Genomic DNA, 25,000 nt, shown 5'->3' on the forward strand with positions numbered 1-25,000 from the left:
GTTTACTTTATTTGCATGTTATATGAACTCTCCCTCTTTTCCTATGATTGAATTTTGCAATCTAATAAGGAATTTAAAAATTCATGATAGAGAGCGCGCGCACGAGAGAGAGAGAGAGAGAGAGAGAGAGAGAGAGAGAGAGAGAGAATTTGAAATCGAAACTTGTACGAGAGCGATAACTTGTAGTCGTTTCCGTTCGATATCTATCTTTTTGAAATTTTTATATACACCATCGTATGTACAGATATACACACACACAAATATGCAAGACGACCGGCAAGGTTTCTTTCGCGCGTTCTTCAACGTCGAATGAGTCAGATCATTTTCCAAGAAAGGGAAGTCTCTCTTTTTCTCTATCCTTCTCTCTCTCTCTCTTTCTGTCTGATGGTCTACACATACAAACAAACAAAAATATACATACATACATACCATCACGCGAGCGCATACACATCCACGTTAAAACATCGTGCATGGTTACTACGTGTGTTCAATATTCGATCCCAAATAGATGACGCGTTGCTTCTCATCAGAGATAACTTTGAAGGAGAGGCAAGTTTCAAAAAAGGAAGGATTTTATGTTTAAAAAAGGCAAGCTTTTAGCGGAAAAAATTCAGCTAGTTTTCACGGTCTTAGAGTTTGAACAAAAAAAAGAGAGAAAGAGAGAAACAGCTGTAGTTGGATTTTTTTTTAGGTTAGGAATACCTTTGAAAGTCTCCTTGGTCTTAACAATTATGGATTTTTCTTTTTTTCGAGGTTATCCGGGACAAAAACATCTTTCGTAAAAAAGATGACAAAGAAAAAGAAAGAAAAGAAAAAGGTTCAAAAATCATCAATCATCAATCGAGCGTAATACTTTAGTAATGAAAATATCTAACTAGAATAATTATTGTCGTTGCATCATGTAAAAGCTTAAATCCTAATTTATCATAAAAAAAGAAAAGAAAAGAAAAAGAAAAAGAAAAATAAATCTTAGCATATATTCTAAGACGATTTCTATCGTATGTTGTTACATCATAATACGCGAAGATTCTTTTACAGATCCTTTTCTTACGGTTTTATAACGAACACGTTTCGGTTCGTTAGTGAACTTAACGGTGGTCCAATTAATTTTTCCACAACTACGGACGCACAATTGCCGTGACAAGTTACAGGCATTTAACAAGTATTACGGTTAACCCGTTAGTAACGTACAATTGATGAAAGTACGCGGCTCATCTAGCAATGGCATGAAATCTCAAAGTCAAATCGGCAAATTGACGAAGGTCGAGAAAATATAATGATAATGATGATGATGATGATGATGATGATGATGATGATGGTGATTTCTTTCTCTTTTAAATGATCCAAGATTCATATAAAACTAACGAATCTCTCTCTCTCTCTCTCTCTCTCTCTCTCTCTCTTTCTGCATTAGAAATATTCCTTTGCGAGGAAATATATCATTGCTTTGAACATATCTCTTGCTCTCTCTTTCTTTCTCTATATAATCTATAGCACACATACAAACACATAGACACAAATACAGACACGTGAGAATCGTATAATCGATAGGATATATACATAGAGCAACGCCGACGAAAATTAGTCTCGCTCGATTTGCTTCATTGAAATTGCACAAAGGATTGCGAATCTCGTTCGCAGTCACATGTTAACGCGTACGTAAGTACATCCATCGATATCAATAAAAAGACCAATCCTCGTTATAGGATGACCAACGTTGTCACGGATTTCGACCTTACAATTATTGTATAGGATGGGCAAAAAGTTACCGAGTAATTTATAAAATCAATTATTCCCTTTATCAAAACCTCTTTTAGACACGTAATTATCTACGTAATTTAATAATCCAATTAATAAAAAAAAATATTTACTTATATACATATATGCATTTATACACATTATATTATCGTCCATTGAAATTAAATTAACAAGTGCGTATTTTAAAGACACCTGATAGCAGAGAAAAAGAGAGAGAGAGAGAAGAGATAGGAATTAACACTTGTCTATATATTCCTTATACCGTAAAAAAAAAACTTTAGGCTCGACCTGTATATACATATACATTATATTATAATCGGATCGAAATTTATTCTGTAGAGTATTTTCAGGACACCCGATATATAGAAAGAGAGAGAGAGAGAGAGAGAGAGAGAGAGAGAGAGAGAGAGAGAGAGAGAGAGAGAGAGAGAGAGAGAGAGAGAGAGAGAGAGAAGGTAAGAATGACACTTGTCTATATATTCCTTATACCATAGAAACGGATAGCTTTATCGATACCCATCGGCAGTATGGAAAGAGAGAAAGACGGGCATGATTGAAGAGCAATATCAGCAAAATTGTCTTTATAAAGCAAAGAAGAAGAAGATAAAGAAGTAGTGTTAGATGGGTGGGGTTAAGAGGTGAGGGGTAAGAGAGTCGAGAGAGAAACTCTAGGAATACTCGAAGTATCGTCGTCAACGACGATTCGTAGCAAGATTTAATATCGAGCTCCATTGTTGAGGAGGTTGATCTCGCTCTTCGGGGGTCGAGTCAGCTCTTTACCAAGCATTTTCTTTTAAGACTGACTACCACATTTCTTTTTCTTCTTATGCATTAAAGGGGCATTCACGGGCAGTGCAAATCTATTTTCGGGCACGTTCTATTTTGAACGTTCGCTGGTATCTGGAGCTCGGTTAAGCGACAGTGGACAGAGACACTAGCATGAGAGTTGATATACCCGTAAAAGATCATCTAAGAATAGTTTAGCCGAAGAGGAGACGATCGTAACTTTCATCGTTGAGAAATAAAGATAGAGATAGAGATAGAGATAGATAGATAGATAGATAGATAGATAGATAGATAGATAGATTCTTTGCTCTCTTTTTCTCTCTTTCTCTCTTTCATCTGTCTTCTTTTATCGAGAAATAAATACAAACGTCTACGTAAGAAGGAACGCGGGCCAAGCTCAAGAAAGTGGAGCGCATTCGTCAATTACGAGTTTAAGATGCGTGTAACGCAGTGCAACGCAACGCAATGCAACGCAACGACTGTGATGAATGACGACGACGATGATGATGATGATGATGATGATGATGATGATGATGATGATGATGATGATGATGATGATGATGATGATGATGATAATGATGATGATGATGATGATGATGATGATGATGCCGCCTTCGTCTGAGATTAAGTCGCGCCATGATAATTACGGAAAAACTAATCCCAAATATGACGGAAATATATGTACATTAGTATACGTATGAATATAGTTGGATCAAGTACATTAACTTCAAGACACGCCTTAAATAAATCGCGATATTATTTCGTTCGGTACATGCTGGTGTTTTTTTTTTCTTTTTTTTTTTTTTTTTTTTAATCAATCCATGTAGATTAAGTTAGCTGTAGGTCCTCGATATTAATACAATATGATTCATGGAATGAGACGATAATTACGTTGTGATATATATAGATAGATAGATAGATAATGATCAAGCATATTGTAAAAAATGAAAGACCACTTTGAAAATAAGGTATCATCGATACGCAACAAGTGTCATAATATATGCATACATACATACCAATGTCTATGCATCTTCACGTATATTAAGTGATGCATAACGGAATTTGCATAATTGGAATCTTAGAAGCACGATAAAGGTACGCATTTTAATTGGTTAAGGGAAATTACATATAGATTTGCATGCGAAACGTTTTGCATTAAGGTGTTTCTTTTTTCTTTTTCTTTCTTTTTTTTTCCCCCATGCTCCATTTTTTCTCCTTGTCCCACGTTTTGACAAATAGATCATATCAATCGCATTATTTCGTCGCATCAAATAAATATATCGATCTCATCTTGAGTGACTCAATTTCTTCGAAATCATACATGTCTATGTATGAGTTTATGTGTGTTATCTATTATATTCGTACACGTATAAAAGAGAGAGATTGTAATCGATAGATAATACTACCTAGCACGGAAGTACTTTTTGTCGTGTGTAGAACACATATACATGTTTGTGTGTGTGTGCAATATATATATATATATATATATATATATATATATATATCATAACTCTCCTAAAAAGTTAGAAAGTTTCTCTTGCGAATGTAGACGGCTAAAGGTATTATTATTACGGTCTGGGAGGGCAGTAGGGAGAAACCAATAGTAATAGAAATCAGACTTACTGTCGAAATCTCCGGTCTTATTAAAAGCGCAATAAAGAAAACAGAAAGGTAATTCTAATTTGCATTCTCCGTATCTTTTCATACATTAGATAGATAGATAAATAGGGGAGGGGAAGAAAGAGAGAGAGAGAGAGAGAGAGAGAGAGAGAGAGAGAGAGAGAGAGAGAGAGAGAGAGAGAGAGAGAGAGAGAGAGAGAGAGAGAGAAAGAGAGATCTTAACAGAGCTCATTGTGGATCATTAGTTAGCGAGGGTATAAAAGATATTAGAGAGAATATAGAATTAGAAAGAGAAAGAGATAAATAGAACGTGTTATGTATAAGGTACGCATTTCCATGTGCGTCGTCTGATGTGAATATGTGTAAGAGAGATAAAAAAAATCCAGAGAGTCGCATAGTCCTTGTCCGAAAGCATGCAAGCTTGTCGAGTCGCGCACGTGGGCGCTGCAACCTTATAAGGACGCTCATAAGGAGGCTCTCCTGGATTACCAAACCTCACTTCACCTCACTTCATCTTACCTTATCTTACTTTACCTTACCTTACCTTATCTTATCTTACGTCATTACCGTCACCATCTCTGTATTTCTCTATCTATCTATCTATCTATCTATCTATCTATCTATCTATCTATCTATCTATATTTGTCTCTATCTCTATTTCTCTTGTTTTTAATTTCTTTCACTCTCAGTATATTCTACATATGTTTAGAATCATCTTTTATCCTGTCACTTCCGAGTCCTTTGTGTCTTACTTTCAATGACATACGCTAAAAAAGGAAGAGATTTGGTGACGTTTGAAAATTAAAAGAGAGAAGGAGAGAGAGAGAACTCCATTATATACTCATTCGTTCGCATTCATTACGCGCTTCCTAGTAATCCCTCTCCCTCCCCCCTCCTCCTTGCGAATGTATTTAATATTTATTAAATATAGTTATATACGTATTATTATACTTACGTAAAACGAGAAATAATAAGGTATATATATGATTCTTCTCTCTTAACGGGATATGGTGTAAATTTGTTGGTTTCACCTTCTCGTATCTTATTATTCTAGAGGATTTATACTGGCGGGGAATTTATTCTCGATTAATTAACAGAACTATTCGCGGGAACAAAGAAAAGAAATTCTTTGAATTCTCGAGTCGACTCGAAAGCGTCGAAAAAGAATGAATGCTCGACTGCACAGATTCTTTGCTATTAAATTATGAAAAACACGTACATTGTATGTGTATATATATTTATATATGTATGTATGTAATATATGTATGTATGTATGTATATCTTTCTGGACGGTCAAAAGGTAAGCTTTCTCGTATGTCAGGCATACTGTTGTGTTGTATTGTTCTCTTCTTCGAGAGTTTCTCCTTTCTTTCTTTCTGTCTCTTTCTTTCTCTCGTTGAAAGAATAAAAGGAGTTGTAGGAAGAATAAAAGATCGAAGTCTCTCTCTTCGAGTTGGCCCTCTTCGGTCTCTTTGACGTGCTTTGTTCCAAGTTATTGTCTCTCTCTCTCTCTCTCTCTCTCTCTCTCTCTCTCTCTCTCTCTCTCTCTCTCTCTCTCTCTCTCTTTTTGATATACGTGTGTGCGTGTGGTAGAAGACTTTAATCCAATAAACTTCGTGTCATCACTCTCTCTCTTTCTTTCTCTTTCTTTCTAGCAATCATCATGGTCGCTGAAATCCGTTTTCACGACGAGAAAATACAAATACATATGTGTATATATATATATACATATATATAGGGTGATTCAAAAGTTCCTAGATAATTTTAAGAATTGTTTATTCCCTTTTTCGGGATATTTTAAACAAATTTTGCTCTCAGATTTTGTTCTCAAACAAAAAATTTCTATGCTTGCAATTTTACAACTCGACAACAACAAAAATTCGTCTGAAAAGTTTTCAAATTTGTAGGTATACAATCTAAAAAAAAAAAGAAAAAAAAAAATTAATCCAAACAGTCTCGAAAAAGAGTAATTCATTTTTAAAATCACCTAAGGACTTTTGGTCCGCTTACGAACTTTCATTCCACTCTGTATATATGTATATATATATATATATGTATGTATATATTTGTTAAACGTATCCTGCTGTCTATTGCGACGCCTCCGTTCATTTCAAATATATTCGCCACGATACATACAATGCCATTATTTCACAATTTATTATCTATTGATTTTAGGAAGAAAAAGTTTTGTTCAAAATATTACGGTATATAATAGTCACGTTACTATGGATTTATATAACCCGTGAAGAAAAAAAGAAAAAAAAAAAATAAAAGAAAAATAAACACAAACAAACAAACAAAACAAAATAATAAGCAATTCGCATTCGGGAGCAGAAAACGTGTTTTTTTCTCTCTCGCTACATGTCTGACTCAGAGATGTATCTATCGTGTGCGATCTCAAGATCGATCGTGATTACATATTTGCATTTTCTATTTCATCACAAGTGTGACTAGTAAGAGCCGCCCACTAAAAACTCGATTTCTTTCCTATTTGCGTGGCTTTTTTTTATGCGTGATTTATTGGAATTGAGAAGATGTATAATTTTTTTTTAATTATTTATTTATTCAATTTTTTTTCTCTTTTTTAATAAAAGACAAATTATAATTTTCGACACTTGAGAATTAATTTGAATTGATTAGATGAATGTGTTCGAACGTTATATTATTTTTAAGTACGTTCTATCTACTCGGAAAATATTTCCTTACGTGTTTTTCTCATATCGTTGAGGAAGTATAGTACATATCCACCATCAAAATGGCGTTGTGGCGAACGCACGGCATGCGTGGAAACGAGCATACCGTTGATGTGAAATGACCCGTCTATTCTGCTAAAGGCCCCATTGTTGTTTCTCGGTTAGAAGATCGTTATTATTTTATTTGAATTTATTTAATTAAGAGATTCATTGTTTCTTGATTACAAGATCGTAATTATTTTAACGAGTGCAAGGATATTTGCCATTGCATATATAAGCAACGTAAATTGTTATTAATAATTTTTTCGTGTAAAACATTGTTTTCTTTTTTTTTTTTATTTTGGAGAAAATTCTCTTCGTATGCTTTTCGACGAAGTAATAACAAAATTTGTACTACTTTGAGTTTAAAATTTTGACCTAGATCGATATTGTTTGTATAGGACGTTCACTTTTTTATCGCAAGGTGATTAAAAAGAAAACTACTTTGTGTGTCGACTTAACGTCAAAATATACCGGCTTTTGGCACATCTATCAATACATAGCTTACAACCCGTCAATTGTATATATATATACGCAAGGTGTGTTTCGTTTATTTTTCATTAAATTCAGAATTGATTGTTTCGTATTATTAGTTGTAAAAGTTGATATACGTTCATTTCGTATTGAAAAAATAGTCTTCTGGAATTCTCTTCAAGCTTCAATTGAAACTAACTCGTAATAACGCGCAATCCGTTTTTAAAAACTCGCACGCGAAAGTGACATAATATATCTTTGCGTTCTCTCATGACTATCGGATACACAACTGTCTGCACATGTCATATGTAAATACATATGTATTTCTATGCGCACATGTATATATATATACATACATCACACATATGTACATATATATAAAAGCGCACATATTTGGTAACCTAACCTCAACGACATTTCAAAGACTTGATCCGTTATTAATCATATGTAGGTGTCGCGTGAATCCAACGGACTTTTTGTATTCATCGGTAAAACAGTTTCGTTTGGTAGTGTCACCTAGTGGTAATCTTTTGAATATTAATTCGATCGGTATGTAAGGTATCTACATCCTTAATACTGATACTCTGACGAACGGTGGCGTTGATGGTACCTTTCATAAATTCTCTTTGAATTTCGCGCCATTATTGCATCTTTTTTTTTTGCATGACCTCATAACATCTACTTAGTTACGTCCTGTTTTTTATCTCTCATCGAGATTCATAAAATATTGATTTTTGAATGCAAGTTACAGAAAGAACTTCCTACCTGTAACAGTGCGAATTCATTCGCGCGCAAAGTCGGTTAGAAAAATGATCCATTAAAATAACGCGTTGAAATCTTACTGCACTTACGAAGGCTAAAAAAGTGAGCGGTCTTGCGTCACTAATTGAATTCAATTTCAGTGCAGTTAAATTCACTGCACCGTGTGCTATTTTAAGAAATCATTTACCGTGTCACGTTTACGATAAGATATATTCCGTTCAAAATAGGTAAAAGAGAGCTGTCTATTATATCTTTATAATTATTAAAAAAAAAAAATTATTTATCATTCTTAATAATGAATCTAATGTAAAGATCATCGATGATCTCGCATTTGGTTGTAATCAAATTTAACGAGAAAGAAATAAATGTCAAGGTCTTTAAAAAAAAAAAAAAAAAAAAAAAAAAAAAAAAAAAAAAAAAAAAAAAAAAAAAAAAAAAAAAGAAAGAAAGAAAGAAATAAAATGCGCGCGATTCCGAATAAGGAAAGATTTCGATACCGCTAACGAGGCTTGAAAGAGTCAGGGACAATACACGTGAAGTATATTATTCCCCACCTCAACGTCATTTTCTTTCTCTATACGTGGGAATATGAGTTCGGTAATGAACACGGTTACGACGAAGGTTCGTTTTAATTTAAAATTTATTAAAATGTACTTATGGGAAAAAGTGGAGGAAATTCTTTAAAAGATTCGTCGATATGAAATCGATATAATATGAATTAAATGATCGATAGATATTCGATGGTGTAGAATTATTCATTCGTTTTTTTCCACACGACGGATCTGCGGCAGGAAACAACCGCTTAAATTTAATGTTCAATAGACCGTAGAACACGAGCGAGCGAGAGAGAGAGAGAGAGAGAGAGAGAGAGAGAGAGAGAGAGAGAGAGAGAGAGAAAGAGAGAAGTAGACCCCCAAACTGATTATTTTAAAACACCCGCCTTAATCGGGATGCGAGTAAAATATATAGATTAAAATTTCAATAGAAACTTGTGCTACTTTTTTTTTTTTTTTTTTTTTTTTTAGTCAAGATACTTAGCGAATTTTTCACGTACGAACGAAGATCAAGGCGAGGAAGAATGTAACGCGGATATAGATAAAAAAAATGGTGCATAACGATCGCGTTCGATGCATAGAGAGGAGTGCATCGCATATCTTAATGTGTATATATATATGTTTACGTGCATGTATGTATTCATGTATATATGTATGTACCACAGCACGTAGGAAATCGGCTCGACTTCCGAGTGTAGTGTAAATAAATATGGGCTGTACCGAGCACAGTCACGCATCAGAAGAGTTGAGTCGTATATCACGAATACTAGATGAGTGTTCTTCCGTACCTCATAGATAGTTGACTAGAGAGAGAAAGAGGAGGAGGAGAGAGAGAGAGAGAGAGACGACAGATCGTGTCGTCGAGATGATGCAGACCGTGTATGTTCTTTGCACTTTTGTCTGCATTTGTGAACTCTCATCGTTGCAAGCCAAATAATTAACAACGTTCGACAATTTTGCCATCTTCTTTCCTTTTGAAGTTTTCAAACGCTCATAAATGAATCGAATAGACTTTGAGATACTCAATGGAACGTGTTCTCGTTGTGTTACCTAGTTGAATCTTATTAACGATGCGTAGCTAATTTCTTTGGCGATTAGGATGTCTATCGATGACGTATTACGCCATTGAGGCAATGAAAAAAAATGAGGACGCCTTCGTCATTTCTCGATGTTAATCGATTTCTTCTCTATCATTCTCGAATAATTTATATACATATGTATGTTTGTAATTATGATGAAAGAGAAACTTGTATTATTGTACGAATTAATTGCGATGCTTCTCACTCGAAATAAAATATTTTTTTGTTTCTATACTATTTTATTAGAAGGATAATTTAAGGATTATATATATATGTACATATATATGTATATATATGAGATGAACATAAAGATTCGATAGCGCGTAACGCGATCGAGCTCATCGAGCCGAGTCGAGAAATTGTTTACTCGAGGGTTGACGAGGAGGGGACTATAGAAATGACTCTCCCCGAGCGTCATAATAAATGTGTTTATTAAACAAGTTCTCTCTCTCTCTCTCTCTCTCTCTCTCTCTCTCTCTTTTTCTCCCTGAGAAAAGGATGTTGTCAGTCGATCCAGCGATGTCAGTGCGAACGAGACGGCGTTATGACGCTCTTGCTATTCTCCCGCCACTATTACTATCAACGTCGTCGTCGTTGTCGTCGTCGTCGTCGTCGTCGTCGTCGTCGTCGTCGTCGTCGTCGTCGTCGTCGTCGTTGTCGTTGTCGTCGCCATCATCATTGTCGTTGCTACTCTTGGTGGTGGTTATGCTCCGCTAATCCGTTCTCCTTTTAAAACCGTTGTCTTCCCCGTCGATCGTTTAAATGTCAGAACAAAGTTTAGTTAAGCGCGACGTGAGTGCGAATGAAATCAGTGCCGAACTATCTGTTCACGCGTGAAAGTTTCTACGTATAAATTATTATTCGTAATAATTCGTTCATTTTCTTTTTCTTTTTCTTTCGCATTATCAAAAGTTAGACAAAATTGTTGCCTTTTAAAGTGCAACGAAATTGAATAGAAAAAAAAGATAGTATTCAACACATAGAATAGTTATTTCGAATTTGGTATTCGTCGAAGAATTTCGAAGAATTCAGAGCATTTGGATCGAGAACGACCGTGAAGAATGGCCAATCCTTTTCTTTTTCTTCTTCTTCTCCTCCTTTCGCCTGTACCTTTTTCCAGACGTTTTTTCTGGATCACGTTCTAAACTACACAACTAAGAGTTCAGTCAAAGAGAAAGGAAGGAAAAAAGGGAAGAAAAGAAAGACAGACAGGGGTAGACACATGGAAGGTTTTCTATTTCCGGCTCTATCGACTCTCGACGAACGAAAGTTGGCGAAAAAGTTAGCTTAGTCTGTCTCCTCTCTTCGACAATATTAATTTACATCTCTTGTCTCTCCTTCTCTCTCTCTCTCTCTCTCTCTCTCTTTCTCTTTCTTTTTCTATTTTCTTATATGATTCCTCGAGAGAAAATCAATCGGTGAGCGTACAATAAGAATATATAGTAGTGTGATAGATGAACCACAAAAGTAGAAAGCCGAGAAACGACGTGGCATACCGCAAACTCACTTTTCTGAAAATACGACGAACGAATAAAAGAATTTATATTTACAGTACGATTTAGTGGTAAACTTGTATATAAAGTGTATTTAAAAAAAAGAAAAAAATATACGATGGTACCCAAGGAATAATAGGGATACGTAAGAATCTCTCGTCGAGGAAGCCACAAACGAATGTGATAACTTTTTTGCTTCTTCATCTATTTTTTCCCCATTTTTTTTATTATTATTGTCATTTTTTTTTCTTTCCTCTTCGAGAAAAGAAATCATTTAATGGTTGACGAGGATGATTTTTATTAAGAGGAAAGTGAAACGAGTGAAAATCGACTCGACGATACCGATACCGGAGTGACTCTGCTAAGCAGCCAGTAACTTCGATACTCGAAACCACCTGGTTGGTAAGATTACACCTTGGGAAAACGCTTCGGCTTTTGCGCAAGTAGCCAAAGAGAAAGACGAAGTCGAGGATACGGAAAAGGTAGAAAATAACTGTTTGAGAAAAAAAATAAAAAAAAAAAAAAACAAGAGAGAGAAATACCGGTTGCATCGGGACACCCGATAGAAAGGGTAGATTGGAAGAGACACCGACATTCGATTGTCGTAACTCGTGGAAGAAGGATCGATTTTTCTTTAATCGAAACATCTTCATGATCATCGTTTTGCCACAGATGGCGAAGTTTTTTTTCTTCGTCGATGCGACGAAGACCTGTTCGCAGGTGTCAATAGCAGGAAAAAGTTAAAGAAGAAAAGAATAGAAAAAAAAAAAGAAGAAGAAGACATTGGCCTAGGAGATCCCCGAGCCGTCTCGAAGTATCCAGGACGATGAGTAGAGTCGTCAGGATGTCGTCCTTGAATCTTCCTTTTTCCGTATGAAGGACGTTTCTAAACATGGATTGGTTGTCGCGTTGTGTCTGTGGCTCGAAGAAAAAGGATCCAGATGAGGAAGAGAATAGAACAAAGGAGACGAGTAATAAAAAGAGTAAGAAGAAGTCGAAGATATCAGAGGATTCTTCTTCTTTGACACCGATCGATAATGTTACGTTGAATTATGAAGAATCGCGTAAAATTGACGAGGTTAGAAAAGAGAACGTGAAAGAAGATAAGGGAAAGGAGAAGAAAAATCATCATCGTTTTGAGAACAATCAAATATCATTAAACGAAAAAGATGAAAAATTAGAAAGAACGATCGATCGAGATGTTGAAGTTCCTGTGGGCGATGATATCCTCGAATCTAATTGGACGACTAACGAGGAAAGATTTAGTCGTGAAAATGATTTCAATAGATTGATCGAAAATGAAGAAGTTTGGTATCGTAAAGATCTCTCAGAATACAACGACTCGAGTAACGAAGAGGAGGAGGAGGAAGAGGAACAGGATGAGGAGGAGGAAGAGGGTCATCAATATAGCGACGATTCTTTGAGCAAAGATTCATCGAAGGATAATCGGTTAATGGAGGATGAAGAAATATTTGAAAAATCTTTCTCAAGATCAACGACAACGTCCGTCGGTACTTCTAGTCCTGCATTCGACTTGTTAACCGGTGAAAGGCAAGAGGATACCTTTTCGGAGAATTCATTGAAGGTTTTCAGAGCTAGAAGAAACGAGGAGAGGATATCATCGAGGATCAACTTTCCTAGCAAGAGTCCTTGTAACGGTTACGACGTTAGATCGAAGAGTCGAGAGAAATCGCCAACGACAACGAATAAGAAAAAGAAAAAGGACAGGATTGGAAGATCGAAATTGAACGACTCCGTTGTTGAACGTTCCATAACAATTTCTCAAAATAAATCTAAACGAAAGTGCGAAGAAAATGGTGTCTCTATTCTCGGTGAAATTAATAAGTTTGGATTCGACGAATCAGTATCCGTGAAATCGGCTACCTTCGATAAAAAAGATATTAAAAAGAAGCTGAATTCTTGCAGCTTCGAAGTGAGACTTCAAGATGACGAGGATTGTCAACGAGAGAGAGGAAAAGATAGAGGAAGGGAAGGATCGATGATACCAAGACCTTCATCTCATAATCGAATCAAACGGGAGATGATAAATCGTGCTAAATCGGAAAAGGAAGAAAACGGTATATTTTCCTAACGTATCGGCGATAGATGATCGTTAGAATTAGAATAGAAGATTCGAAGGAAATTTTATTTCAGATTTTCATACTACGAGTTTAGAAAATTTGTTATAATTTGAAAAACAAAAACATTAGCCTCGAAAAAAATTTCGAAAGAGAGTAAATAATATTTTTTAAATCACCTAAGAACTTTTGTTGAACCCATCCTGTATTATTCAAATAAATAAATCATTATACCAATCGAAGACATTAAAATTTTCATCGAACGCTCGATAACGATATATAAATATCATTTAACAATTGGTTTAAGTATAGAGGAAATTGTTAAATTTCGTTTGATATTTTCTAATATCTATCTCTTTTTTTTTATCTTCTTATTTTAGGTCGCGTTCATTCGGCTATCGTCTCTGGTGTCAATTGGGAGCAACGCACCGTAACTGTAGAATGGTTCGAAAAAGGGGAAACCAAAGGGAAAGAGGTAAGCCATTGTGAAAGAATCGTCTCGTTTGCGTAATCGTCGATGCATAATCCTCGTTAATTTGTTATTATTAACGCATATTTGATTTTCTAATAAAATGGTTTAATCCGACTTCCATTTATCTTCGACCTTATTCTTTATTCTTCAGTAGATCGTTCTATTCTCCATAGTTCGATCAATTTTCAATTGGAGGCGCTTCGTGCGACACGAAATCGAATTACGCGCCAATTAACGTCGCTGTTATCGATACAGGAAGAAGATTTAATTAATTTAGTTTTTCTTTTTTTTTTCTTTTTCTTTTTCTGTTTCTTTTTTTCTTTAAATACTTGGGAGATATCGTAACAGTGTTTCGTAATATAATTAAAAGATATTAATTTCTTTGTCGGATTTTCGAAATTTTGCTTTTTAGAATCCTAGGTCACGGTTATTTGGACTATTTTTGATTTGGAACTTACGCAATAGTGGCGATCGCAATAGCATGTACCGTTAATGGGAACACGAATCTATTTCCGACAAGCTACAAAGCCACTTAGAACGTGATTTCTTCTTAACTCGATAACATGTTTTAAGTGATTTGTCTGTGTAGAAACATCGTAATTGATTAGAAAACAAAGCAAAAAAATAAAAAACAGAAAAGTCCATTTACTTTTCGATATATTCAATAAAACGTGTTGATCATTTACAATGCCTTATCAGCCGAGTTTAATACCACGCCGAAAGGTAAAGGTGTCAAGTTTTTAAATAAACGCGCATAATTTAAATTCATTATCGAGGACTTCTGAACGTAGAACAAAAATCATTTTTTAATCTCGTTAATTTTTATTCGTTTTAGGTGGAGATCGATGCAATTCTAGCCTTGAATCCCGAATTAAATAAAAAGACGATGGGACCACCGCAGATGAACAATGTGGTAGAATTAGTAGCGAAGGTACGTTGAAATTGATTATTATTATTAGTAGCAGTAGTAATAGTAGTAGTAGCAGTAGTATCTGTATTATGTCATGATATTGATGATAAACTTTGTACATGGTTTTTTTTCTTTTTTTTTTTTTTTTTGAAAAAAATCATATATACATATAATAGAATTGAATTAGGAGAAGGGAGAGTACGGTGTATAATGTTATTAGTAGTTCCACTGAAAGGAACGAAGATGTCCACGGACATTTATTATCGACTATGAATCGAATTCTGTTTACTCGTTGCCTGGGATACGTAATACTTCTCTTGTGAAAAGAATAACGTGGCTCTTCTCGTTTAAGCGACAAGGAATATTAGGAACCGATCATAGGCATGTTCCAGTACATGTACGTTTTTCAGGTACGATCGTTTGTTGTTAACCTGTTAACTGTGTTTCACAATTACACTCGTCATGCGAAAAAAGATATTACCTTTTGTTATTTAAATTACAATTTTAATGAAAATTAAACAATATTTATAAATTTAGAAATATTTAAGAATATTTTAAGGCACAAACAAATTGAAATTTTAAAAAATCCATTAAACAGTTGGCAGTCATTATAGTAAAAGGGTTTTTTTTCTTTTTTTTTTTTTTTTTGTGGCGACATAATTTCCGTATCCGATGCGGAAACAACATGAACACAACGCAACCTAATGCGTAAATGACGTGAACCCGACGCGTAAACGACTCGACGAAGCAAGACAAGAAAAGCTATCTATGTATGATTGGGCGTGTCTTACTGAATAGTTTTATTTTTCGTTATAATTTAATTCAGTTTTTGACGGGTATTCGTTTATAATTTAATTTAATCGTACTCTGTACGATTATATTCGTGTATATTCGTCATATCTAAATTTTTGTTACAGAACATAGATAGACATTATTTTAAAAATAAACTTACACAGTTGACAGGTTAATCTTATTTACATGAGATACTCGTACAAGCTTGGATCCATCTTACTTCCGGTATCTTAAGTATGTACATGGAATAATAATGTTAAGAAAAAAAGGAAAACACCAGTTGAATCCTACCAGTGTTCGTCACGTGTAATATTTTTTCTTTTTAATTTTTATGTATTTTTCTCATTCATATAGATATAACTTCTTAATTTTGTACTACTCGACGGATGTTACACAAAAGAGAAGATTAGTCTGGACTTTTTTCTTTTACATATTCTTTTTTCTTTTTTTTTTTTTTTTTCTTTTTTTTACGTAATGCAAATGACATATGTATCTCGTTAGGACTTAGCACTTAACGAGAAAGTAACGACAAAGTGAAACGTCCCAAGATTCTCTTTCCTTATTTCTTTTGTTTTCTCGACAAATCCCCCGACGTCCAAGTTCTAATGCGCGAGATTCCACCATTCGTGCTACTAACATCGCAACATCTTTTTTCCTCCATGGACGCTGCTCTTCTTAACCACGGATCTGTACCGACGGATGGGATCATCGACCTCGGAATTCCGCTTCGAAATAACAAAAAAAAATCAAAACGATACAATAATGAAACAAATCCCTAATGAAAAAAAAAAAAAAAATCGTCGGCAAAATTCTGCTGTTCATTCTCGATTCCTACTTCCCTCATTTTGATCGACCATTTTGGAAAATGCAACATTTCCATTTATTTTATTCACTTTTTTTCTCCCTCTCTCTCTATATATATATATCTCCCTCTTTGGTTATCATTTTTATCTTACATTAATTTAATTTGCTTTATTATCAACAACGCGTGCTTCGCGAATTCGACGAACAAATCGTGATAAAAAAACACAAACTCACACACTCTAACACACACACGCACGCACGCACACACACACACACACACATGAAATAAATGAAAACAACGAACACAGGACTCTTCCGGCGAGGAGGATGAGGGGGTTGACGAGTTGGAGAACCAAGAGGAGGGTTCACTAGGACGGCATGGCGGTCACACCGCAAGAAACGGCCTTACATCCGCAACGCTTCCTGTACGAGTCACATCTCGTCTTTCGGTAACGCGCACTCCTACCCCCTAAACATCTGAAAAAAACCAATCCTCTCTAAGTCCTCATTCTCTCCTCCATTTGCGTTTCCTATATGCTCTTTTTCTTTCTCACACGGAAGCACATTATTTTCAATTTTTCTCTCTCTCACGACCTTTCTCATTCAATAGTCTTCCTTATTTTATTATCACTGGAATGATGGGTACTGGATTCTCTCAGAGGCGGCGTACATACACAAGCAAAATATGTATCATACACTCGGCTTAAAAAAGAATGAAAAAAAAAAAAAAAAAAAGAAAAAAAAGAGAGAGAAGAACAACGTTCGTTTACAGCACCGAGCTCTCTTTCTTTCGGGGGAAAGAATTTTTATTATTTGTATAAAGTTCGTTGCTTTGCTTTTTTTTTTTTTTTTTTTTGTGGGTCACTAACATTTAAAATTTTAGATGGTTTTTCTAACGTATTGCTCTCTTTTATTTTTCAGTATTCTACGAGGCCGTCTGTTCCAGTAAAAGGTATGTCAACTAATCATCGTTATCGTCGTCGTCGTCGTCGTCATTATTGAGATAAGTTAGATCATAAATCTCGAACGTTGAAAGTTTTTTCACGTGAATATCGAGCTCGCGGCCAAGTTTTTAGTCTGTAAAGACACGTTCGATAAGTCAATTCGGTGGCCTCAACGTTACAGTTACGGTATATGCGCCGTCGTTCTCTTCACTTAGGAAGAAGCCAGATATTACGAATACAGGAACGACGTATGTTAGTAGTATGTCGCGTGTGTCCAGGTATAAACTCATACATGGAAGAGTATCGATATTCGTAGCCTATATGCTAGAACACAAGGGCAAGGACCCCAGAACTTTCAGTACGGTATATACACTGTTAACAGTCGAGTGTTTCGTTCGTTACTGGTCAGTCTACTCTGCGGTTTTCTTTTACTTTCTTAAAAAATTATTAATTTAGTTTTTATAGTCATGAGATTCGATCCTCTATTGTATTGTTTCAAAAGAAGAAACAAAGTTGTCTGCGAAAAATCTAAAAGCGATGATCAGGTACTTCATTTGGAGATCGATGACGGTAAGAGGAATTTATTCGTTGATTTTTAAAATTATTTCTTTAATGGATAATTTTGAGAACTAATGAGAACGACGGTGTACCGATTAGAATTTGTTCCTTCTTTTCTCATATAATGCAATAGAAAAATTAAATGATTTCAGTAAATACGAGACAAACATCACGACAAACAGGTCGACCAACAAACATTATGGCTCCAGTAGCTTCGGTAAATGGTCATGGTGATTCCGTTTCTGGATTGACGGGAAGACGAGAATTGGAGAACATACCACCAACCCCGATGACACCGTTAAACGTTACGGCTGCCGCTCAAAGCAAGCAAAAGCAAACTCAGCTGCAACAACAGCAACAACAACAGCAGCAACAACAGCAACAATCACAGCAACAGCAACAGCAAGCACAAATGGAAAATGGCAGAGGTAGACGATCCAATGTCGTTAAGGAAGTAGAAAGACTGAAGAAAAACAGGGAAGAAAGGAGACAACGTCAGGCGGAACTTAAAGAAGAGAAAGAGGCTCTGATGAATTTAGATCCAGGCAATCCTAATTGGGAATTTCTTGCCATGATTAGGTTAGCTTAATACATTGATAATATAAGTCTATAAAAATATATATATACATATATAATCGTTAGATCTAAATTTGACAATCTATTATTAGTCATAAATGTTTCATATTTCATGTTTCATCATTCATATTTCAGAGAATATCAGAATAGCATTGAATTCAGGCCGTTACGAGAAACCGATACTGTCGAGGATCATCAGATCACCGTATGCGTTAGAAAACGACCATTGAATAAAAAAGAAGTGACAAGAAAAGAAGTCGACGTTATCAGTGTGCCCAGTAAAGATCAAATGGTAGTACACGAACCAAAAGCCAAAGTAGATTTGACAAAATATTTGGAAAATCAGATCTTTAGGTTTGATTATGCTTTCGACGAAACTTGTAACAATGAGATAGTCTATAAGTACACGGCGAAGCCGTTGGTACAAACAATTTTTGAAGGTGGCATGGCTACATGTTTCGCTTACGGACAAACTGGTAGTGGAAAAACACATACCATGGGTGGTGATTTTAATGGTAAAACGCAGGACTGTAAAAAGGGTATATACGCTATGGTCGCTAAAGATGTCTTCAAATGTCTTAAAATGGCGAAATATCGTCCATTAAATCTAGTTATCTCTGCTAGTTTTTTTGAAATCTATTCTGGAAAAGTATTCGATCTCCTGGCAGACAAGGAAAAGTTAAGAGTTTTAGAGGATGGGAAACAACAAGTATGTTTGCTATTAATAAAAACTGTATTTTATTTAAATCAATGCCACTGAATAAATATAAAAAATGTTATGTGAATAATTTATAGGTTCAAATAGTCGGACTAACAGAAAAGGTTGTAGAGACGTGTGATGAAGTATTAAAATTGATACAACATGGTAACAGTGCTAGGACGAGTGGACAAACGAGTGCAAACTCCAATTCTTCGAGGTCGCACGCGATATTTCAAATAATAGCACGAACCGCAGGTACTCATAAAGTACACGGGAAATTTTCTCTTATTGACCTTGCTGGAAATGAAAGAGGTGCTGATACTTCTTCTGCGAACAGACAAACGCGTGAGTTTACTATTTTTTTATTGAATTCTTCCTTATGTACTTTACTCATACTATTTATCATATATATATATATATATATATATATATATATATATATATATATATATATATATATATATATATATATTGTATATATATATTTGTAACCATCGATTGGATGCAGGTATGGAGGGTGCTGAGATAAACAAGTCCTTGCTAGCGTTGAAGGAGTGTATTCGCGCACTAAGTCGTAAAGGAGCACACTTGCCTTTTAGAGCAAGTAAATTGACTCAGGTTTTAAGGGACAGTTTTATCGGTGAAAAATCTAAAACGTGTATGGTTAGTAAAATCTACTTCTACCACATATTTATTACATATTAAATGTTTATTATATATGTATAATATATGTACATAAATGCAATTTATAGATAGCGATGATTAGTCCTGGTATGAGTTCTTGCGAGCATTCCTTAAATACGTTAAGGTACGCAGATAGAGTAAAGGAATTAGCTGCAACCGATCCAACGGAGATAAAAGTTTCACCTACTGATGATGATCGAGGATTGAAGATAGAAGAACAGGCCAACAATAGCGTTCTCTCGGACAGTGATTTAGCACAACTTCGATCTTTGAATGTGAGTTATGTAACAATTGTTCTCTATCCCTATTGAAATACAAATGAGAAAGAAATGTAAATTTGAGTTAATAGTAATCAATGGAAAAATAAGAATGAAATGGATTATATTTGTGATAATTTAGGAAGGTGAACTTTCGCAAGATCTCTATACTTTCCACGAAGCAGTTTCTGCTCTACAATTGTTAGAAGAGGAGGTATTGGATACGCACAAAATGGTAATGGACAACACGACCAGATTTCTCAATGAAGCGCACAGCGTTTTCAGTGCAACTCACGAGGTGGACTACGATCAAGAAGGTAAGGTTTTTTTTCCGAATCTGCACGAACGTTTCTATGTTTACTACGAATATATGCTCCCAGAATTTGATTATTATATTATTTTTTCAAATATGTTCCAAGTTTTCTCTTTGAATCGAATTGAAAGAGCCGTTAGTTGGTATTAGCAATAGACATTACGCCGTGTACAAAAAGGGTGTATCGCTTTAAAAGTTTGTGCATGATTTATATTTGTGTTATTAATAGTAGCAATGCACTTGCTTTTTTGTGACAATGCAAAGAAATCGTTTAGTCTTCTTTTTTTCCAATTTCTTTTATTTTTCTTTTTTTTTTTCAATTTCTTTTTTTTTCCTCCTTAAAAGAGCAGTTATCACTCTCAAGGTCACAAAAACAAAAAGTATGTTTTTCGTTTCCCATCCAAATAAAAACAAATAAAACGAAAAACTTTATCGTCTGAACTATCATAGTGTGTGGCGTTTTATAACAGATTCGCGCTCTAAGACTAAGGCAAATTCGATCTTCACGTTAAGCCGGAGCTGGGGAAGCAGCAATACGACATTAAATACAACGATTATGATAAACGACAGTACGAACAACACTTCAGATAACAATATACAACAGGATATGTATGCAACCAATAAAACGAGTATCAAGAATTCACTGAAATCTTCTTCGAAGGACGAAAGAAAATGCAAAAGTGATACGAGTTCCAATTCAACCGAGAATGATATAATTGATAATAAAATGACGTTTGTAGAATCAAATAAGATAAAGACGAAGAGTATAGATGCTGTTACGTTAAAAAAGACGATTAATAAAAATTCATCGATGGTAGGATTTCGTCCAACAAAATCTAATATGAATCAACGTGTTAAATGGTCTACGTCTGGAAAAAAGAAAGCGTCGAAATATCATTGGTCCGGCACTTTTTCCGATCGATCCAAAAAATATAAACTTCTTAATGATAGAAAGTATATATATTTGCCACGTGATAGTAATAGAAGTCCATATGATGAATTGACTATAACAACATGTAACAATAACTCTAATATTTTCAAGGATAAGCAACCAGTGACAAATACAAACATCTATCATTCAAATGAATTTGCATTAAATGATCGGGTCTTTAAGAGCATTGAAAAGACGGATAAACAATTATTTAATAATAATTATCAGTTGCCCACCAACTGTCCTACAGAAGATTTTGATTTATATAATAATATTAAAACTGGTCAGGACAATAACATTAAAGAAGATCTATGTTTGAATTATGACATTTATTCTGATCGTAATATAAATTTGAGATACAGAATGATGCAAGAAGATGAAAAACCAAATGCTATTACGGAGAACATACAGAAGAATGATTTCTATGTATTTAACAAAAGTACTAGTTTAACCGGAGATAACAAATTTTCTTCTATTAATGTTAAAGAAAATCTAGTATCTTGCAATATTTTTGAATGTTGTAGAAATTCGGCAAAATGTTGGGTCAATTCGAAACTTAAAGATAAAACAGCTCATTTTAACAAACAGGCAGGCTCTCCCATTGTTCGACCATTTTATCGAAAATTATTAACTTTTATCTTCATTGTTATTAAAAATATCATTTTACTTTCATTCTTGCCGATCGTTTACATTACTTTCATTATCTATGTACAAAGTAGGCAAGAATGAGAGTGCATTGCTATTAATTTTAACGGAGAAATCCTAATACAATCGTTTAAAGTAAACATTGAACAACGAATTTAATTCAGTGATTTAGAATCGTAAGATTTATTTTTCTTTCTCTTTTTTTTTCTTTTTCTTTTTTAGAATTGATAAGTCAAATTATATTAAATCACTAAGTGATAAACATTAATATTATCCAATCATAAACATATAAAACGATATATGGTATTGAAATTAGTATTACGAGTAAAACTGGAATGCTTCGGCAGAAATTTTAATTTAATAACCAAATACAAATTTTGAGCATTTGACTTTTCTATTTAAGTTTGGCTGCATGCACGCGAAAATTTTGTCAATCGCTAATTGTTTTTTGTCTAATTCTCTCTGTCTCTCTTTCTCTCTCTTCTCTCTCTTTCTTTATGTATAACGATAACAAAAAAATTCAAGGTTTTCTTAAGTTACATTCCAATTTTGTTTAAATGGATGTGATTATATATATTTACATTTGGTATAAGATTTTTTATAAATTAAAATTTATTTTTTGTTTATACAAAAGAAAGCATGTTTTCGTAAGATGATATATTATATATAATTCGTTTTACGAAACGTTAGGAATTATTATAGTTATAAGTTTTATTTACGTTGCAAATATCCATTTAAATTCATTCCAGAAAATGCACTATTATAATCATTGAAATCATTTACCATCGAACTTAAACTTGCAGCAAAAAAAAAAAAGAAAAAAGAAAAAAAAAGAAAATAAAGTCATAAGAACGAAATAAAACGTAAGCAATGTGCAAAATTAATTTGAAAATTTAAGTATAGACCAAATTATTAACTATAACGTCAAGAACCCTTACAGATTTCAGAAGGAAAAGAACAAAGTTTGAGTCACCCTACCTGAGGAGCTTCTCGTTGCATAGACGTCTGATAGAAAGAAAACTATTTTCGGATGGTACGATAATATGCGATAAACAATTCTATATAAACATCACAAAAAGCAGCTTACCATATATATATATATATATATATATAAAATTAATATATATATATAATGAACATTATATTATACATATACTAATTACATGTGCTCCACAAAATAATCATTATATCAGTGCATTCGATGCGAATTCAATCTAGTCAATCCCCAAAAATAATGTTTTTTGACGATACATTATTAATATATGACAGAGATTTGATTCAACAGAATTACACATTAATTTTCGACATCTTTAATGAAGTTTCGAATCTTATTTAATTATGATTTTATTCAAAACATAATTAAATAAATGAATCTTTTGTTATATGCGATAACTAATTAATGTGTTAATTTTATGTTGATTGATTAGTCTTATAGATTATAAATAATAATAGTAAAAGTATTTATTGAGAAGAACTTATAAATTTTCAAAAAAAAAATTTCAAGATTATATTAACGTCATCTCTGGAAGGATAAACTCAACTTTTTTCTTTTCTCTTATAATTTTCTCTTCTTCCATTGCACAGCATTCCGCAAGCATTGTTTAGTGCGTTTTCGTGAAATTATTCTTCTTCCTGTATATAAGCCACTGCTACACATATACAAAAAGGTAAATTATTTTAAAATTATTATTGGTGCGTTGAAAAAGTAACTATGTGTATCCTTTAAATTGCCGATATATCATTAATGTGTTATGTATGCAAAATGAAGATTATTGTTAATAAATATTATTTTTGTGTGGATTACCTTTGTAATAGCTGTATTTTCTTTGTGCTAATTCAATATGTTATAATAGAATGATATATACGATGCCAGTCATAGTAATAGCATGTCAATGATAAAAAGCTGTCCACAATTTATTCTTCCAAACAATTATATTTAACGATTATACGTGTATATAGAAAATAACATAAAATGTTAAATGAAAGTAAAAAAGGAAGGATTTCTGTATTCTCATCACATTATTACAAAAGAAGAAAAAAAAACCCCAAAAAATAACGCTTAAATCCTGTTAATTAAATTAATCGCTTGCTTTATGATTAATCCACATGGTCGCTTAGGTATTCAATAATGACAACAACATACACATGTGACTATGGACTAAATAATAATCAACTAAAAAACAAAGCGTATAAGGTGTCAAGAGCGAATCATTGTTAATGCGTAATATATTAAATGTTAAACAAACAAAAAACAGGCATTTGTAAATTGACGTATAACAATCCGGAGTGTGACAGGGTTCTCTGCCAAATCAACCAGAATATCATCTTTGTGACAAAAAATTTTAACTCTGAACCTCCTGCCTTCATTCTTAGATTTATGGCTTCAGGCTGACAGATATTAATGTTATCTGTTACAGCGTATGCCCAGAAATGGGAGCAGTTGTTGGTGCAGCAACGTGACAGCCTGAACACTGCATTGGACCAAGTCAGTCAATTCCGGGGCCAGTTACTGCAAGAAGAACAAATCAGTCAGAAGATGACGCGAACGCGCAACTCGCGATATAATTAAGGATCCTTACCGAGAATTACGAAAAAGACGAGAAAATATAAAAGCACACAAATACTACCGGACATTAACATTACCGGAAGAAAAGGCACCAGCAAACAATTCGTAAAAGATGCCCACATCGTGTCCTCCTTTTGTCGCGTCAACTCTTTCTGTCCTTGGAAGAGTCGGAAACAACAGTGTAATTTCATCGTCTGAGATTAGCACAGTTACCTGACTGCATACATATATTATCAACACACCTTTCTTGCCTTTTGAGATAAGAACAAAAATACTCTTTCTCTATCTATTTTTCTCTCTCTCTTCCTCTTTCTCTTTCTCTCTCTCTTTCCCTCTCTCTCTTTGTCTCTTCTTTTCTCTTCTCTTTTCTCTTTTTCTTTGTGTCTCTCTTTTCCACTATGTCTCTCTCTCTCTCTCTCTCTCTCTCTCTCTCTCTCTCTCTCTCTCTCTCTTTCTCTCTCTCCATTTTATTCCAATTAAAATCAAGAGAAGAGATCCTATTTTTAAACAAA

General features: G+C 34.1%; 1 protein-coding gene across 8 annotated transcripts in view; it reads left to right on the top strand.

Moving 5' to 3' along the window:
- The window catches only part of LOC124424524 (kinesin-like protein KIF2A), a 33,444-nt gene that overhangs the window by 6,319 nt on the left and 2,125 nt on the right, over positions 1–25,000 (top strand). Inside the window, exons 1-13 of one of the 8 annotated variants that reach the window (XM_046963706.1) lie at positions 10,262–13,336; positions 13,717–13,811; positions 14,644–14,739; positions 16,623–16,763; positions 17,236–17,266; positions 17,969–18,395; positions 18,528–19,101; positions 19,188–19,437; positions 19,601–19,755; positions 19,845–20,051; positions 20,176–20,350; positions 22,863–22,955; positions 24,340–25,000. The exon at positions 24,340–25,000 is cut by the window's right edge and continues 2,125 nt beyond it. In XM_046963706.1, the coding sequence (XP_046819662.1) occupies positions 12,151–13,336; positions 13,717–13,811; positions 14,644–14,739; positions 16,623–16,763; positions 17,236–17,266; positions 17,969–18,395; positions 18,528–19,101; positions 19,188–19,437; positions 19,601–19,755; positions 19,845–20,051; positions 20,176–20,350; positions 22,863–22,955; positions 24,340–24,491 (3,582 nt within the window). In that variant the 5' untranslated portion in view covers positions 10,262–12,150 and the 3' untranslated portion in view covers positions 24,492–25,000. Of the gene's footprint in view, positions 1–10,175; positions 13,337–13,716; positions 13,812–14,643; positions 14,740–16,622; positions 16,764–17,235; positions 17,267–17,968; positions 18,396–18,527; positions 19,102–19,187; positions 19,438–19,600; positions 19,756–19,844; positions 20,052–20,175; positions 20,351–20,816; positions 22,807–22,862; positions 22,956–23,506; positions 23,723–24,339 lie in introns of those variants that run through there. The other 7 variants (XM_046963707.1, XM_046963703.1, XM_046963704.1 and 4 more) reach the window with 7 other exon arrangements.

The sequence above is a fragment of the Vespa crabro genome, chromosome 5, assembly GCF_910589235.1.
Source record: "Vespa crabro chromosome 5, iyVesCrab1.2, whole genome shotgun sequence".
NCBI lineage: Eukaryota > Metazoa > Arthropoda > Insecta > Hymenoptera > Vespidae > Vespa > Vespa crabro.